The 17,054-nt window shown below is 47.0% G+C and overlaps 1 protein-coding gene across 1 annotated transcript in view; it reads left to right on the forward strand.

Annotated features, from left to right (window-relative positions):
* Positions 1-17,054, forward strand: part of LOC134002161 (dynein axonemal heavy chain 5-like) — a 113,686-nt gene that overhangs the window by 27,276 nt on the left and 69,356 nt on the right. The window contains 13 exon segments of the mRNA XM_062441446.1: positions 4,117-4,204; positions 5,211-5,334; positions 6,250-6,428; positions 6,570-6,662; positions 7,319-7,422; positions 9,086-9,182; positions 9,452-9,532; positions 10,528-10,782; positions 11,550-11,699; positions 13,265-13,383; positions 14,261-14,397; positions 15,591-15,753; positions 16,553-16,664. Coding sequence (XP_062297430.1) covers positions 4,117-4,204; positions 5,211-5,334; positions 6,250-6,428; positions 6,570-6,662; positions 7,319-7,422; positions 9,086-9,182; positions 9,452-9,532; positions 10,528-10,782; positions 11,550-11,699; positions 13,265-13,383; positions 14,261-14,397; positions 15,591-15,753; positions 16,553-16,664 — 1,702 coding nt within the window.

Genomic DNA, 17,054 nt, shown 5'->3' on the forward strand with positions numbered 1-17,054 from the left:
GGGAAGAAGGCAGGGAGGATAGAAGGAAGGGAGGAAAGGAAGGGAAGAACGGAAGGAAGGAAGGGACAGAGGAAATAAGGAAGGGAGGAAGGTAGAGGGAGGAAAGAACGAGAGAAGGAGGGGGGGGGAAAGGAAGGAAGGAGGGAGGTAGAAAGGAAAAGAGGAAGGGATGAAGAAGGAAGGAAAGGAGAAAGACGGAAGGAAAGGAGGAAGGAAGGGAGGGAAGGAGGAAGGAAGGAAGGGGGGAAAGGAAAGAAGGAAGGGAGGAACGGAAGGAAGGAAGGACAGAGGAAATAAGGAAGGGAGGAAAGTAGAGGGGAAGAAAGAAAGAGAGAAGGAGGGAGGGAGGGAGGAAGGAAAGGAGGGAGGAAGGAAGAAAGGAATGGAAGAAAGGAGGGAAGAAGGAAGGGAGGAAAGGAAGGACAGAGGAAATAAGGAAGGGAGGGGTGAGGAAGGAGGGATGTGTCGTTCCAGACGTTGTTCAGCAGCCACGTGTTCTCTTACTTCAGACTTTCACTGTTTTTATGTCTTTATGACAGGAGGTGTTTGTGAACCTGGACCCTGAGGTTCTGGAGGTGCTGCAGGAAGCCCGCTGGATGACCAAACTGGGAGTGACTGTGCCAAACGTCATTATGAAGATGACTTCCAGAGAAGCAAAGCTCAAAGCTCTGCACAGCCGGTGAGAAGAACTGATGGATCCATTCACATTTCAATTTATGCTTTAACCTTCCTGTTGTCCTCCCGGGTTACATTGACCCCGTCTGTTTTGACTGTTCCTTCTTTCCTCCCTTCCTCCCTTCTTTCTTCCCTTCTTTACTTCCTTCTTCTTCCCTTCCTTCTTCCTCCCTTCCTCCCTTCCTTTCTTCCTCCCTCCTTTCCTTCCTTCTTCCTTTCTTCATTCCTCCCTCCTTTCCTTCTTCTTCTTCTCTTCCTTCCCTCCTTTCCTTCCTCCTTCCTCCCTTCCTCCCTCACTCCCTTCCTTCTTCATCCCTTCCTAACTCCTTTCCTTCCTTCTTCCTTCCTCCCTTCCTTCCTTACTTCCTCACCCCCTCCTTTCCTTCCTTCTTCCTCCCGTCCTTCCTCCTTTCCTTCCTTCCTTCCTCCCTCCTTTCCTACCTTCTTCTTCCCTTCTTCCTCCCTCCCTTCCTCCTTTCCTTCCTTCCTTCCCTCTTTCCTCCCTTCTTCCTCCCTTCCTTCCTCCTTTCCTTCCTTCCTTCCTTCCTCCCTCCTTTCATTCCTCCCTTCCTTCATTCGTCCTCCCTTCTTCCCTCCCTTTCTTCCTTCTTCCTTCCTTCCTTCCTTAACTCGAGGACAACAGGAGGGTTAAAAACCTGAGTGCAAATATCATAAAAAAGATTTTTCCTGTTGTCTGAGGTGTAAAAGTAGCACCTCACCTTCAGCTGGAACATCTATAAAAACACTTCCTACAGACTAGCTGACTCAGGCTTTAAGTTCATGTTGTGTTTCATTGACTGGACTTCTCTGATCCTGATCCTGGTCCTGGTCCTGGTCCAGGCTGCTGGAAATGCTCCAGGACTACAGCGCGGTGGTTGCCAGGATACCGCCTCTCCTCTTCCCTCTGATGCAGCCATTCATTGGCCGTGTGGAGGCGGCTCTCTCCCCTGGACTCACCACACTGTCCTGGACCACGCTCAGCACTGATGGATGTAAGGAACAGGAAGTGACGGACAGATGCAGAGACACACACTACCGGTCAAAAGCTTTAGAACACCCCAATGTTTCCAGTTTATTATTGAACAAATGTTTTCAAGCTCACCGTCTTGGTCTTTGTTCTTCTTGCTCTTTCTTCCCTCCCTTTCTTCTTTCCTTCCTCCATCCCTCCCTCCCTCCCTCCTTCCTTCCTTCCTTCCTTCCTTCCTCCCCTCCTTCCTTCTTTCTTTTCTCCCCCTAACTTCCTCCCTTCCTTCCTCTTTTTCTTTCTCCCTCCCTCCCTCCTTCCTTCTTTCCTCCCTTCTTTCCTTTCCTTTCCTCCTTCCTTCCTTCCTTCCTTCCTTCCTTCCTCCCTCCTTTCCTTCCTTCCTTCCTTCCTTCCTCCCTCCCTCCCTCCTTCTTACTTTCTTTCCTTCCCTCCTTTCCTTCCTTCCTTCCTCCCTCCCTTCCTTCCTTCCTCCCTCCCTTCCTTCTTCCTCCCTTCTTCCCTTCCTTCCTCCCTTCCTTACCTCCTCCCTCCTTTCCTTCTCCCTCCCTTTCTTCCTTGACTCGAGGACAACAGGAGGGTTAAGTGTTTTTGTATAATCAGTTTTGGGTAACTTTACCTTTTTTTTATAACCTCTGGCAGTTCACCACTTACCTTTGTCCCATTTCAAGCTTTCATTGGACCTGAACTGCTTGAATTTCAATAAAAAACTAGAAAAATTGGGGTCTTCTAAAACTTTTAATGTGATATGTAATCTACTGTTAACCCATATGAAATATTAACAGTAGTGAAGCAGCTCCACTCTCTGTCCTGTGCAGTCATAGGAAGTGTGTATCTGGCTCTGAAGGAACTGGATCAGGTCACTAAAGTTGCCACAGACCTGCTGGAGAGTCGCATGGGTCGGCTGCTTGAGGCGATGTCATCCTGCTGTCTGCTGGTCCTGCCCGAAGACTCACCTGTCTCACCTCAGGATCTCCTGCTGCAGACAGACAGCTCAGTCCAAGCTGCTGCTGTCACTCTGAACTGGTAAGAAAATAAAATACACACTAATCCTGCTGCTGCTGATATTAATATTACTGCTACTGTTACTAAGATAAGATGAGATAAGGATAATATTGTTATTTGTTTGTTAAGTACATGAACATAAGAAAGGAAATTGTGTTCCCCTAAAACAAAAAGTGCGGTGCAGGTGTTGTCCTCGAGTCAAGGAAGGAAAGGAGGGAGGAAGGGAGGAAGAAGGAAGGGAAGGAGGGAGGAAGGAAGGACAGGAGGGAGGGAGGAAGAAGGAAGGAAAGGAGGAAGAAGGAAGGAGAGGAGGAATGAAGGGAGGACAGGAGGAGGGAGGAAGGAAGGACAGGAGGGAGGAAGGAAGGAAGGAGGGACAGGAGGGAGGAAGGAAGGAAGGTAGGAGGAAGGAAGGGAGGGAGGAAGGAAGGACAGGAGGGAGGGAGGAAGGAAGGATGGAAGGGAGGGAGGAAAGAAAGAAAGAAGGAAGGAAGAAGAAGGAAGGAAAGAAGGAAGGGAGGAAAGAAAGGAAGGAATGAAAGATGGAGGAAAGAAGGACGGAAGGAAGGAAAGGAGGGAGGAAGGGAGCAAGAAGGAAGGAAAGGAGGGAGGAAGGAAGGGAGGGAGGGAGGAAGGAAGGAAGAAGGAAGGAAAGGAGGAAGGAAAGGAGGAAGGAAGAAGGAAGGAATGGAGGGAGTGAGGAAGAAGGAAGGAAAGGAGGGAGGAAGGAAGGGAGGAAAGGAAAGAAGTAAGAGAGGAAGGAAGGAAAGGAAGGAAGGAAAGGAAGGAATGAAAGATGGAGGAAGGAAGGACAGTAGGGAGGAAGGAAGGATGGAAGGGAGGAAGAAGGAAGGAAAGGAGGGAGCAAGGAAGGAAGGAATAAGGAAGGAAAGGAGGGAAGAAGGAAGGAAAGGAGGGAGTGAGGAAGAAGAAAGGAAAGGAGGGAGGAAGGAAGGGAGGAAAGGAAAAAAGTAAGGGAGGAAGGAAAGGAAGGAATGAAAGATGGAGGAAGGAAGGACAGGAGGGAGGAAGGAAGGGAGGAAGGAAGGACAGTAGGGAGGAAGGAAGGATGGAAGGAAGAAGGACGGAAGGAAGGACGGACGGAGGGAGTGAGGGAGAAAGGAAAAGAGGAGGGGTGAAGGAAGGATAGAAGGACAGAGGAAATAAGTAAGGGAGGAAGGAAAGGAAGAAAGGAAAGAGAGAGGAAGGACCGACGGAAGGAAGGAAGGAAGGGAGGGAGGAAAGAAGGAACAGTCAAAACAGTAGGGAGGACGACAGGAAGGTTAATAATAATAAATAATTAGTAAAATTAAAATAGTTCATTAGGGATGCTGACAGTCAATGTGTGTGTCTCCTGAAGCGCGTATGTGCTGTATGTTGTGTGTGTAAGTTTGTGTAAGTGTGTGTTAGCGTGTGTTAGTGTGTGTTAATGTGTGTAAGTGTGTGTTCATCAGGCAGAGCCAGCAGGTAGAGAAGTATTTGTTTGAGATGACTGAGGAGCTGAAGAGGAAGATGAAGCCAACAGAGACTGTTAATCTGGAGGTAACACACAGACACACACACACACACACACACACACACACACATATACACACACACAGACACACACACAGACACACACACATACACACATACACACACACACACATACACAGACACAGACACAGACACAGACAGACAAACACACACAAACACACACACACAACACACACATACACACATACACACACACACACACACAGACACACACACACACACACAGACACACACACACACAACACACAAAACACACATACACACAGACACACACACACAGACACACACACACATACACAGACACACACACACACATACACATACACACACACAGACACACAGACACAGACACACAGACACACACACACACACAGACACACACACACACACAGAGACACACACACACACAGAGACACACACACACACACACACACACACACACACTGACACAGACACACACACACAGACACACAGACACACACACACACAGACACACACACACACACACAGACACACACACACACACCTACACACACAGAGACACACGCACACACAGAGACACACACACACAGACACACACACACACAGACACACACACAGACACACACAGAGACACACACACACAGACACACACACACACAGACACACACACAGACACACACAGACACACACACACACAGACACACACACACACACAGACACACACACACACACACACACACACAGACACACACTCAACCACAGACAGACACACACACCGACACACACACACACACACCCACAGACACACACACACACACACACACACACGCTCACACACACACACACACACACACACACACACACACCCACAGACACACACGCACACACAGACACACAGACACACACACACACACACACACACACAGACACACACACACACACACACACACACACACACACACACAGACACACACACACACACACACACACACACACACTCACACTCATAAAGCTCTCTTCTCCTCTCCAGGGATCTTTCCAGTGTCTCCATCCGGACTCCAAACAGAAGACTCGCTGTCTCACTTGTCTTCCTTGTCGATTCTTTAATCTGATTGGTCAGCTCTGCCACCGCAACACTGAAGCTCTGGTCAAAGGTCAGCCATCTTTCCCAACATGTCCCTCTCCATCTTTCTTATCCTCTGTTTTCTTCCTTTCTTCTTAATCTTTACCTCCAGGGAAACAGAGCGGTATCATCTCTGATCTCTCTGTCCTGATTCGTCCTTTTTTCCTTCCAGCCACCAAATCCTCACTACTTCTTGTCCTCCCTTCCTTCCTTCCTCCCTCCTTTCCTTCCTTCTTCCTCCCATCCTTCCTTCTTCCTTTCTTTCCTCCCTCCCTCCTTCTCTCTTTCTTTCCTCCCCCCTACCTTCCTTCTTTCCTTCCTTCCTCCCTCCCTTCCTCTTTTCCTTTCTCCTTCCCTCCCTCCTTCCTTCTTTCCTCCCTCCCTCCTACCTTCCTTCCTTCCTTATTTTCTCCATCCTTCCTTCCTTCCTCTCCTTCCTCCCTTCCTTCCTTCTTCCTTTCCTTCCTTCTTCCTCCCATCCTTCCTTCTTCCTTTCCTTCCTCTTTCCTTCCTTCCTCCTTCCTTTCCTTCCTCCTTCCTCCCATCCTTCCTTCTTCCTTTCCTTCCTTCTTCCTTCTTCCTTCCTCCCTCCTTTCCTTCTTCCTTTCCTTCCTTCTTCCTCCCATCCTTCCTTCTTCCTTTCCTTCCTTCTTCCTACCTTCCTCCCTCCTTTCCTTCCTTCTTCCTCCCATCCTTCCTTCTTCCTTTCCTTCCTTCTTCCTTCTTCCTTCCTCCCTTCCTTCCTTCCTCCTTTCCTTCCTTCTTCCTCCCATCCTTCCTTCTTCCTATCCTTCCTTCTTCCTTCTTCCTTCCTTCCTCCTTCCTTTCCTTCCTTCTTCCTCCCATCCTTCCTCAAGGACAACAGGAGGGTTAAAGTTTACCTCTAGGGAAATGGAGCGGTATCATCTCTGATCTCTCTGTCCTGATTCGTCCATTTCTCCTCCAGCCACCAAATCCTCTCTGGACGCTTTGAGGAGGAGACTTAATTTCCCCAAATACCAGCCTTCCTCCTCCTCCTCCTCCTCCTCCAGTAGCAGCCAATCAGCTCCTCCTCCTCTCTTCAGAGCCTCCATTCAGCTCACGATCCCCAACATCATCCTGAGACCAAGCCTGGACGACATCCAGGTACAAAGAACTGTTGAAGTGAAAACCGCACCAGGTAGATCTGGGAAGTCACTGCTTTCAATGTGAAGCTAATTGTGTGTGTGTGTGTGTGTGTGTGTGTGTTTGTGTGTGTGTGTGCGTGTGTGTGTGTGTGTGTTTCAGAGCACTGTGAATAAGCTGGTGAGCGTGGTGTTGTCTCTAACTAAAGACATCCCTCTGTGGACTTACTCTCACCTGCAGTACAAACAGCAGCAGGTACATTCATCACTCATCTCATCTCATCCATAGACTGTATATATAATGAACGTAACATCCGTGACGTCACCCATTGGTTTGTGGACTGCTGCTCGGAGGCCAATAGTATCGGATCTGAGCAGCGCCATCTTGAAAATTTCAGGTGCATGCTGGGAAAAATAAAAACATGGATTCTACTTATATGGGCATCAGGAGGAGCATGAGGCGCCCTCCTGAACCTGTGAACCAATCAACCTGTCAATCACCACGTAGCCACGCCCTAATGCATACCCTGCTTTATCGTCACATATAAAATCAGGGAGGCCAAAATGTCCCAAATGAACATCATACTGCATTGAAGAAGGCTTTAAACTAGCGATTGAGACCATAAACACATTTTGAAAACGTTTACTGAGGTTAGAAATCAAGTGAGAAGTTGGTGAATTCTCCATTGACTTGTATAGAGACGGAAGTCCTTTTGACACCAAAACGGTCGCCCCCTGGTGGCCTTTTGATAGAATGCAGTTTAAGTTACTTCTGCGTTGGCATCATTTCAGAGGACCGGAACTCCCCGCTTGATCTCCTCTCATTCATTAAACCAGCTGATACCAGACAGCCAATCCCATCCTCTCTCTCTCTCTCTCCCCCCCCCCCCCCCCCTTCTGGGTGTTTTCCAGGTGGAGCAGGCGGCGGTTCGGGATGCAGGAGACGACATCCTGGTGAAGCCGCCGGTGCTGAGACCGCTGGACAGACAGCTGGCCGAACACAAAGACGTCACCAAGTCAGTCCAACAATATAAAGATCAATATGAGCCATAAAATACACGTTTATCTGCTGTTTCATGTGCTGACATTTACTGTATCTCACTAAGATAAAGCAGAAGGTTTACTCTTCTTCTATCATGACTGATTTTAAGTGTTTTTTAAATCGTTTTCTATGATATTTAGTACAAATAATGTGAAAAATAAAATACATTCAGTTGTGGTAAATAACTAAGTACATTTATTCAAGTACTTTACTGTAGTATAGTTTGAGGTACTTGTACTTTACTGTAAAACAGTTTGAAGTACTTGTACTTTACTGTAGTACAGTTAGAGGTACTTGTACTTTACTGTAAAACAGTTTGAGGTACTTGTACTTTACTGTAGTACAGTTAGAGGTACTTGTACTTTACTGCAGTACAGTTAGAGGTACTTGTACTTTACTGTAGTACAGTTTGAGGTACTTGTACTTTACTGTAAAACAGTTTGAGGTACTTGTACTTTACTGTAGTACAGTTTGAGGTACTTGTACTTTACTGTAAAACAGTTTGAGGTACTTGTACTTTACTGTAGTACAGTTTGAGGTACTTGTACTTTACAGCAGTAAAGTTTGAGATACTTGTACTTTACTGTAGTACAGTTTGAGGTACTTGTACTTTACTGCAGTACAGTTAGAGGTACTTGTACTTTACTGTAGTACAGTTTGAGGTACTTGTACTTTACTGTAAAACAGTTTGAGGTACTTGTACTTTACTGTAAAACAGTTTGAGGTACTTGTACTTTACTGTAGTACATTTTGAGGTACTTGTACTTTACAGCAGTAAAGTTTGAGATACTTGTACTTTACTGCAGTATAGTTTGAGGTACTTGTACTTTACAGCAGTAAAGTTTGAGGTACTTGTACTTTACTGCAGTACAGTTAGAGGTACTTGTACTTTACAGCAGTATAGTTTGAAGTACTTGTACTTTACTGTAGTACAGTTTGAGGTACTTGTACTTTACAGCAGTACAGTTTGAGGTACTTGTACTTTACTGCAGTACAGTTAGAGGTACTTGTACTTTACTGTAGTACAGTTTGAGGTACTTGTACTTTACTGTAAAACAGTTTGAGGTACTTGTACTTTACTGCAGTACCGTTTGAGGTACTTGTACTTTACAGCAGTAAAGTTTGAGATACTTGTACTTTACTGCAGTATAGTTTGAGGTACTTGTACTTTACAGCAGTAAAGTTTGAGGTACTTGTACTTTACTGCAGTACAGTTAGAGGTACTTGTACTTTACAGCAGTATAGTTTGAAGTACTTGTACTTTACTGTAGTACAGTTTGAGGTACTTGTACTTTACTGTAGTACAGTTTGAGGTACTTGTACTTTACTGTAAAACAGTTTGAGGTACTTGTACTTTACTGTAGTACAGTTTGAGGTACTTGTACTTTACTGTAGTACAGTTTGAGGTACTTGTACTTTACTGTAAAACAGTTTGAGGTACTTGTATTTTACTGTAGTACAGTTTGAGGTACTTGTACTTTACTGTAGTACAGTTTGAGGTACTTGTACTTTACTGTAGTACAGTTTGAGGTATTTGTACTTTACTGTAGTACAGTTTGAGGTACTTGTACTTTACTGTAGTACAGTTTGAGGTACTCTCCATCATGAGTCCATCATGTCGCTGTGTGTGTTTGGAGGTTGGTGATGCAGCTCGGCTCCATCGTATCGTCTCTCAGAGCTCAAGCTGCCGACACGCTGAATGAACTCAGTCACTTCTCTACTCTGTGGAACCAGGTGTGTGTGTGTGTGTGTGTGTGTGTGTGTGTGTGTGTGTGTGTGTGTGTGTGTATTACCTGTGTGTGTGTGTGTGTGTATTTGTGTGTGTGTGTGTAGTACCTGTGTGTGTGTATTACCTGTGTGTGTGTAGTACCTGTGTGTGTGTATTACCTGTGTGTGTGTGTGTGTGTGTGTGTGTGTGTGTTTATTACCTGTGTGTGTGTATTACCAGTGTGTGTGTGTGCATATTGTTGTTGTTGAGCTGCACTAACAGCCGGTGTGTTTAGGACCCAGAGGAGCAGGTTCAGACCTTCCTGCAGTCCGATCCTTCGCTGACTGAGTTCAGCTCTCAGATCTCTTCCTACTCTGTGAGTCCAGATCCCATCAAACATCACATCAGCTGTTACTGAACATTATTAGATACAACATAGTTAGATATAAAACATGACAGACGCTCACTGTTAGTAAGTATTAAGTTAGCTCACACAACAGTTAACCCTTTCATATATTCAATCAAACTGGACTTAACATTACATTCAACCTCTACGTATTAAACATGTCATATTTAACTGTTGCACTATTGTTCATGTATTTCATTCACTTCACTTCTTTCTCCGTTATTACCGTTATTATCCACTATTATTATTATTGTTATTATTTATTATTACCATACTTTTATTTTTCTGTGTTGCATTAACCTCCCTTCCTTCTTTCCTTTCCTTCCTTCTTTCCTCCCCCCTACCTTCCTTCTTCCCTCCCTCCCTCCTTCTCTCTTTCTTTCCTGCCCCCTACCTTCCTCCCTTCCTTCTTTCCTCCCTTCCTTCCTTCCTCTTTTCCTTTCTCCTTCCCTCCCTCCTTCCTTCTTTCCTCCCTCCCTCCTACCTTCCTTCCTTCCTTATTTCCTTCATCCTTCCTTCCTTCCTTCCTTCGTCCCTCCTTTCCTTCCTTCTCCCTCCTATCCTTCCTTCTTCCTCCCTTCCTTCCTACCTTCCTTCCTTCTTCCTCCCATCCTTCCTTCTTCAGTTCCTTCCTTCTTCCTTCCTTCCTCCCTCCCATCCTTCCTTCTTCAGTTCCTTCCTTCTTCCTTCCTTCCCTCCCTCCTACCTTCCTTCCTTCCTTATTTCCTTCATCCTTCCTTCCTCCCTTCCTTCCTCCCTCCTTTCCTTCCTTCTTCCTTCCTCCCTTCCTTCCTTAACTCGAGTACAACAGGAGGGTTAAAGTCGACCAGATCTTTACATTTTCTCTCTTTTCAAGTTTCATTCATATATATTATTATAGTCATACATTATTTACTGAATGCTGACTGTTAATTATTATAATTATTTCTACACTAATAAACCGCGATGCTTTTCTGTCTCTGCAGAAGCTGGAGGAGCAGATATCAGAGCTGCCGGCGTCCTGCACCGTGGGTTCGATTCTCTTCCACACCGACGAGCTGAAGCTGGCTCTCACTCAGGAGTGTCGTGTGTGGAAACGAGCTTTCGGCGCTGCGCTCAACCGCCGGGCGTCCGCCGACATGGACGACATCTTCTCATTCGTTGACGGGCTGACGAAGCGGCTGCAGCGTCCAATCACAGACCTGGAAGACGTACGAGGAGCGATGGCGGCGCTCAGAGAGGTCGGCCGCCGTCTGATTGTCTCATCAGATCATTAACCCTCCTGTTGTCCTCGAGTCAAGGGAGGAAGGGAGGAAGAAGGAAGGGAAGGAGGAAGGGAGGAAGGGAGGAAGGAAGAAGGGAAGGAAGGAAGGAAAGATAGGAAGAAGGGAGGAAGGAAAAAGGAAGGAAAGGAGAGAATGAAGGAAGGAAGGAAAGGAGAAAGGAAGGAAGGGAGGAAAGAAGGAAGGAAAGGAAGGTGGAAGAAAGGAAGGAAAGGAGGAAGGAAGGAAAGGAGGGAGGAAGGAGGGAGGAAGGGATGGGGGAAGGAAGGAGGGAAGGAAGGGAGGAAGGAAGGAAAGGAGGAAAGGAGGAAGGGAGGAAGGAAGGAAGGAAAGGAGGGAGGAAGGATGGGAGGAACGTAAAGAAGGAAGGACGGAGGAAAGAGGGAAAGGAGGGAGGATGAAAGAAGGAAGGAAGGGAGGGAGGAGGGAAGGAAAGGAGGAAGGAAGGAAATGAGGAAGGGAGAAAGGAAGAAGGAAGGAAAGGAGGAAGGGAGGAAGTAAGAAGGAAGGAAGGAAAGGAGGGAGGATGGATGGGAGGAAAGTAAAGAAGGAAGGACGGAGGAAAGAAGGAAGGAAGGTAGGAGGGAGAAAGAAAAAGAGGAAAGAAGGACGGGAGGAAGGTAGGGAGGGAGGAAGGACAGACAGAAGGAAAGGAGGAAGAAGGAAGGAAAGGAGGGAGGAAGGAATATAATTATACATTTGTCTCGTGTGTTTCCTGTGGTGAGGTTCGGGAGGCGGAGGTTCGTATCGACGCCGGCATCGGTCCGGTGGAGGAATCGTTCGCTCTGCTCAACAAACACGAGCTGCTGTTCAACGACGGGAACGCCGAGCGCGTGGACGGACTGATGTACGCCTGGAGGAACCTCAACGCCCTGGTGAGGCGGAGCGATGCTGCTCATGGGACTGAAAGACCAAAACATTTAACTTTATTAATAGTTTTACTGAAACTTTTATGGGAATTGAATCGACTGTAGCCTCTTTTTATTGTAACTTCAGTGTGAGAGGCGCCCTCTAGTGGTGAAGTTTGGTGTCACTACTGTGCATGTGTGTTTTATATGTGTGTCCCTTGCTGTAAAGGGACCCTTTACTATCGTCCTCCCGGGTCAAATTGACACCGTCTGTTTTGACTGTTCCTTCCTTCCTCCCTCCCTTCTATCCTTCCCTCCTTCCTTTCTTCCCTCCTTCCTTCCTTCCTTTCCTTCCTCCCTCTCTCCTTCTTTCCTTCCCTCCTTTCTTCCTTCCCTCCTTCCTTCCTTCCTTCCTTCCTCCCTTCCTCCTTTCCTTCTTTACTCCCTCCCTCCTTCTCTCTTTCTTTCCTTCCCCCCTACCTTCCTCCCTTCCTTCTTTCCTCTGTCCTCCCTCTCTCCCTCCCTCCCTCCCTCCCTCCATCACTCCCTCCCTCCCTCATACCTTCCTTCCTACCTTCTTTCCTCCGTCCTTCTTTCCTTTCCTCCCTCCTTTCCCTCCTTTCTTCTATCCTCCCTCTCTCCTTTCCTTCCTTCTTCTTCCCTTCCTTCCTTCCTTCCTTCCTCCCTTCCATCCTTCGTATAATCAGATTCTTACTCTTCAGAGTTTTCAGAGTGATGGTCAGGATTACATGATTCCTCTCAGGTGCAGAGATATAAAAGCGTGTGTGTTGTGGTTCCAGGTGGTGCAGAACCAGAACACTCCTTCCTTCTTTCCTTCCCTCCTTCCTTTCTTTCCTTCCTTCCTTCCTTCCTTCCTCCCTCCCTGCCTCCTTATTCTTCCTTCCGTCCTTCCGTCCCTCCTTCCTTCTTTCCTTCCCTCCTTCCTTTCTTCCCTCCTTCCTTCTCTCTTTCCTTCCTTCCCTCCTTCCTTCTTTCCTCCCTCCCTCCTACCTTCCTTCTTCCTCCCTTCCATCCTTCCTCCCTTCCTCCTTCCTTCCTTCCTTCCTCCCTCCTTTCCTTCCTTCTTTCCTTCCCTCCTTCCTTTCTTCCTCCTTCCTTCTCTCTTTCTTTCCTTCCTCTGTCCTTCTTTCCTTCCTTCCTCCCTTCCTCTTTTCCTTTCTCCCTCCCTCCTTCCTTCTTTCCTCCCTCCCTCCTACCTTCCTTCTTCCTCCCTTCCATCCTTCCTCCCTTCCTCCTTCCTTCCTTCCTCCCTCCTTTCCTTCCTTCTCCCTCCCTTCCATCCTTCCTCCCTTCCTTCCTTGACTCAAGGGCAAAGGGTTCAGAAAAGTGAAGTATAATCAGATTCTTACTCTTCAGTTATGGTCAGGATTATATTTTGAGGATTAGACATGATGTTAACAAAGCTCCTCTCAGGTGCACAGATATAACAGCGTGTGTATTTGTGGTTCCAGGTGGTGCAGAGATATAACAGCGTGTGTGTTGTGGTTCCAGGTGGTGCAGAGATATAACAGCGTGTGTGTTGTGGTTCCAGGTGGTGCACAGATATAACAGCGTGTGTGTTGTGGTTCCAGGTGGTGCAGAACCAGAACACTCTGGTGAAGATCCAGCCCAGCATGAAGGCAGACCTGCTATCTGCAGTTCAGAGCTTCCAGAGCAGCGTTCAGACTTTCTGCTCCGACTACAACCACAGGTAATATGATAATAAATAACTTTATTTATGTAGCACTCTTTAAAAACTTTGCTTATATGATTTACACATTTATTAAGACAAAACATGTCAAAAGCACATTTAAAAAATTGCAGCGTTTAAAGCAAAATACTACGATGACTGCGGAAAAATTTTAAGGAAAAAAGAGATCAATGGAAATGATGGTGAAAGACGTACAACCCTCCTGTTGTCCTCGAGTCAAGGAGGGGAGTAAGAAAAGGAGGGAGGAAGAAGGAAGGAAAAAGGAAGGGAGGAGGAAGGAAGGAAAGGAGAAAGGATGGAAGGGAGGAAGAAGGAAGGAAAGAGGAAGGTAGGAAGAAGGAAAGAGGGAGGGAGGGAGGGAGGAAGGATGGAAGGGAGGAAGAAGGAAGGAAAGGAGGAAGGAATGAAGGATGGAAGGGAGGAAGATGGAAGGGAGGAAGATGGAAGGAAAGGCGGAAGGAAGGGAGGAAGAAGGAAGGAAAGGAGGGAGGAAGGATGGAAGGAGAAAGGAAGGAATGAAGAAAGAAGGAAGGAAAGGAGGGAGGGAGGGAGGGAGGGAGGGAGGAGGAAGGAAGGAAGGGAGGATGGAAGGGAGGAAGAATGAAGGAAGGATGGAAGGTAGGAAGAAGGAAGGAAAGGAGGATGAAGGTAGGAGGGGAGGAAAGAAAGAGAGAAGGAGGGAGGGAGGTAAAGGGAAGGAAGGAAGGAAGGAAGGGGGATGGAGGAAGGAAGGGAGGAAAAAGAGAGGAAGGAAAGAGAGAGAGAGGGAGGGAGGAAGGAAGGAACAGTCAAAACAGACGGGGTCAGTTTGACCCGGGAGGACAAGAGGGTTAATGGAAGTGTAATACGTGCTATAACCTGAGCCGTGGGTCTGCAGGGGTCCAGGGGAGGAGAACGTGGCTCCAGCTGAAGCCAGTGAGCTGCTGCACAGTTTCCAGGCTGAGTTCGATCAGCTGTGGAGGAAATACACCACCTGCTCTGGAGGAGAGCAGCTGTTCGGCCTGCATGTAAACGGTACGAGTCAATTCCTTCCTTCCTTCTCTCCTTCCTTCTCTCCTTCCTTCCTTCCTTCTCTCCTTCCTTCCATCTCTTCTTCCTTCTCTCCTTCCTTTTCTCAATCCTTCCTTCTCTTCTTCCTTCTCTCCTTCCTTTTCTCAATCCTTCCTTCTCTTTTTCCTTCTCTCCTTCCTTTTCTCCTTCCTTCCTTCTCTTCTTACTGTTCTCCATCCTTCCTTCTCTTCTTCCTTCTTTCCTTCCTTCTCTCCTTCCTTCATTCTCTTCTTCCTTCTCTCCTTCCGTCCTTCTCTTCTTCCTTCTCTGCTTCCTTCTCTCCTTCCTTCTCTTCTTCCTTCTCTCCTTCCTTCCTTCTCTCCTTCCTTCCTTTTCTCAATCCTTCCTTCTCTTTTTCCTTCTCCTTCCTTTTCTCCTTCCTTCCTTCTCTTCTTACTTTTCTCCATCCTTCCTTCTCTTCTTCCTTCTTTCCTTCCTTCCTTCTCTCCTTCCTTCTCTCCTTCCTTCCTTCTCTTCTTCCTTCTCTTCTTTGTTCTCTCCTTCCTTCCTTCTCTCCTTCCTTCTCTCCTTCCTTCCTTCCTTCTCTCCTTCCTTCCATCTCTTCTTCCTTCTCTCCTTCCTTTTCTCAATCCTTCCTTCTCTTTTTCCTTCTCTCCTTCCTTTTCTCCTTCCTTCCTTCTCTTCTTACTTTTCTCCATCCTTCCTTCTCTTCTTCCTTCTTTCCTTCCTTCTCTCCTTCCTTCATTCTCTTCTTCCTTCTCTCCTTCCTTCTCTCCGTCCTTCTCTTCTTCCTTCTCTCCTTCCTTTTCTCCTTCCTTCTCTTCTTCCTTCTCTCCTTCCTTCCTTCTCTCCTTCCTTCTCTCCATCCTTCCTTCTCTCCTTCCTTCCTTCTCTTCTTCCTTCTTTCCTTCCTTCTCTTCTTCCTTCCTTCCTTCTCTTCTTCCTTTTCTTCATCCTTCCTTCCTTCCTTCCTTCCTTCCTTCTCTCCTTCCTTCCTTCTCTCCATCCTTCCTTCTCTCCTTCCTTCCTTCTCTTCTTCCTTCTTTCCTTCCTTCTCTTCTTCCTTCCTTCCTTCTCTTCTTCCTTTTCTTCATCCTTCCTTCCTTCCTTCCTTCCTTCCTTCTCTCCTTCCTTCCTTCTCTCCTTCCTTCCTTCTCTCCTTCCTTCCTTGCTAACGTCTCCTCTCCTCTCTGCAGAGTATCCGGAGCTGCAGAGGATCAAGAGGGAGCTCTCTCTGCTGTCCAAACTCTACGGTTTGTATAACTGTGTGATCGACAGCGTTGCCGGCTACTACGACATCCTGTGGGCCGACCTCAACATCGAGAGCATCAACACTGAGCTGCAGGACTTCCAGAACAGGTGGAGCAGTGAGATTAGATTTAAATGTGTATTTCAGCTTCTGATCACCGCTGGAAGCGCTTTCCTCCCTCCCTTCCCTCCTTCCTTTCTTCCTTCCTTCTGTCCTTCCTTCCTCCCTCCCTCCTTCTTTCCTTCCCTCCTTCCTTCCTTTCCTTCCTCCCTCCCCCCTTCTTTCCTTCCCTCCTTCCTTTCTTCCCTCCTTCTTTCCTTCCCTCCTTCATTCCTTTCCTTCCTCCCTCCCTCTTTCCTCCCTCCCTCCTTCTCTCTTTCTTTCCTTCCCCCCTACCTTCCTCCCTTCCTTCTTTCCTCTGTCCTTCTTTCCTTCCTTCCTCCCTTCCTCTTTTCCTTTTTCCCTCCCTCCCTCCCTCCCTCCCTCCCTCCCCCCTCCTAGCTTCCTTCCTACCTTCTTTCCTTTCCTCCCTCCTTTCCTTCCTTCCTTCCTCCCTCCTTTCCTTCCTCCTTCCTTCCTCCCTCCCTCCTTTCCTTCCTTCTTCTTCCCTTCTTTACTTCCTTCCTCCTTTCCTTCCTTCTTCCTCCCTTCCATCCTTCCTTCCTCCCTTCCTCCCTCCCTTCCTTCCTTCCTTCCTTCCTTCCTTCCTCCCTCCCTTCCTCCCTCCTTTCCTTCTTCCTCCCTCCCTTCCTTCCTTGACTCAAGGGCAACAGGAGGGTTAAGAAAAGTGAAGTATAATCAGATTCTTACTTAAAGCAAAACTTGTAAACTCTTTCATAAAGGTTGCACAAAGGAGGAGTGTAGAGTCACTGCCTCGCCTCTCACTGCGTCTCCTTCTGAGTTTTTTAGGATCCGAAAGCTTCCGAAGGCGCTGAAGGAGTGGCGGGCCTTCATAGACCTGAAGAAAACCATTGATGACTTCACTGAGAGCTGTCCTCTGCTCTACATGATGGCCAACAAGGTGCAACAACCTGCCTGACTTACCTACATATATAGTATAGTATAGTAGGGCTGGGCGATTATGGCAAAAATAAATATCCCGATTAATTGAACTTTTAACCTCGATTACGATGAATGAACGATTATCTCCTCCCTTGATGAACAATTATGTATTTTCTCAGTTTCTTTAGTTTTGTATTTTACACTGCTGCCCTCACACATGAGGATCTTTAGTGACGCTGTGGTTAATGTCTAGTTTACTTGATTAGAACTATGTAAAGATCATGGTTTGGGTTCAAATGATCATTAAAGATATGCAACCTTTGCTGTCATGGCAACAGTGAACACCACCATTAATTGACATGAGCAAGATTGAGTCGATTAGAGTTTCTAAATGTCAGTTTCCATTATT

Source organism: Scomber scombrus, chromosome 20 (assembly GCF_963691925.1).
Source record: "Scomber scombrus chromosome 20, fScoSco1.1, whole genome shotgun sequence".
Classification (NCBI taxonomy): Eukaryota; Metazoa; Chordata; class Actinopteri; order Scombriformes; family Scombridae; genus Scomber; species Scomber scombrus.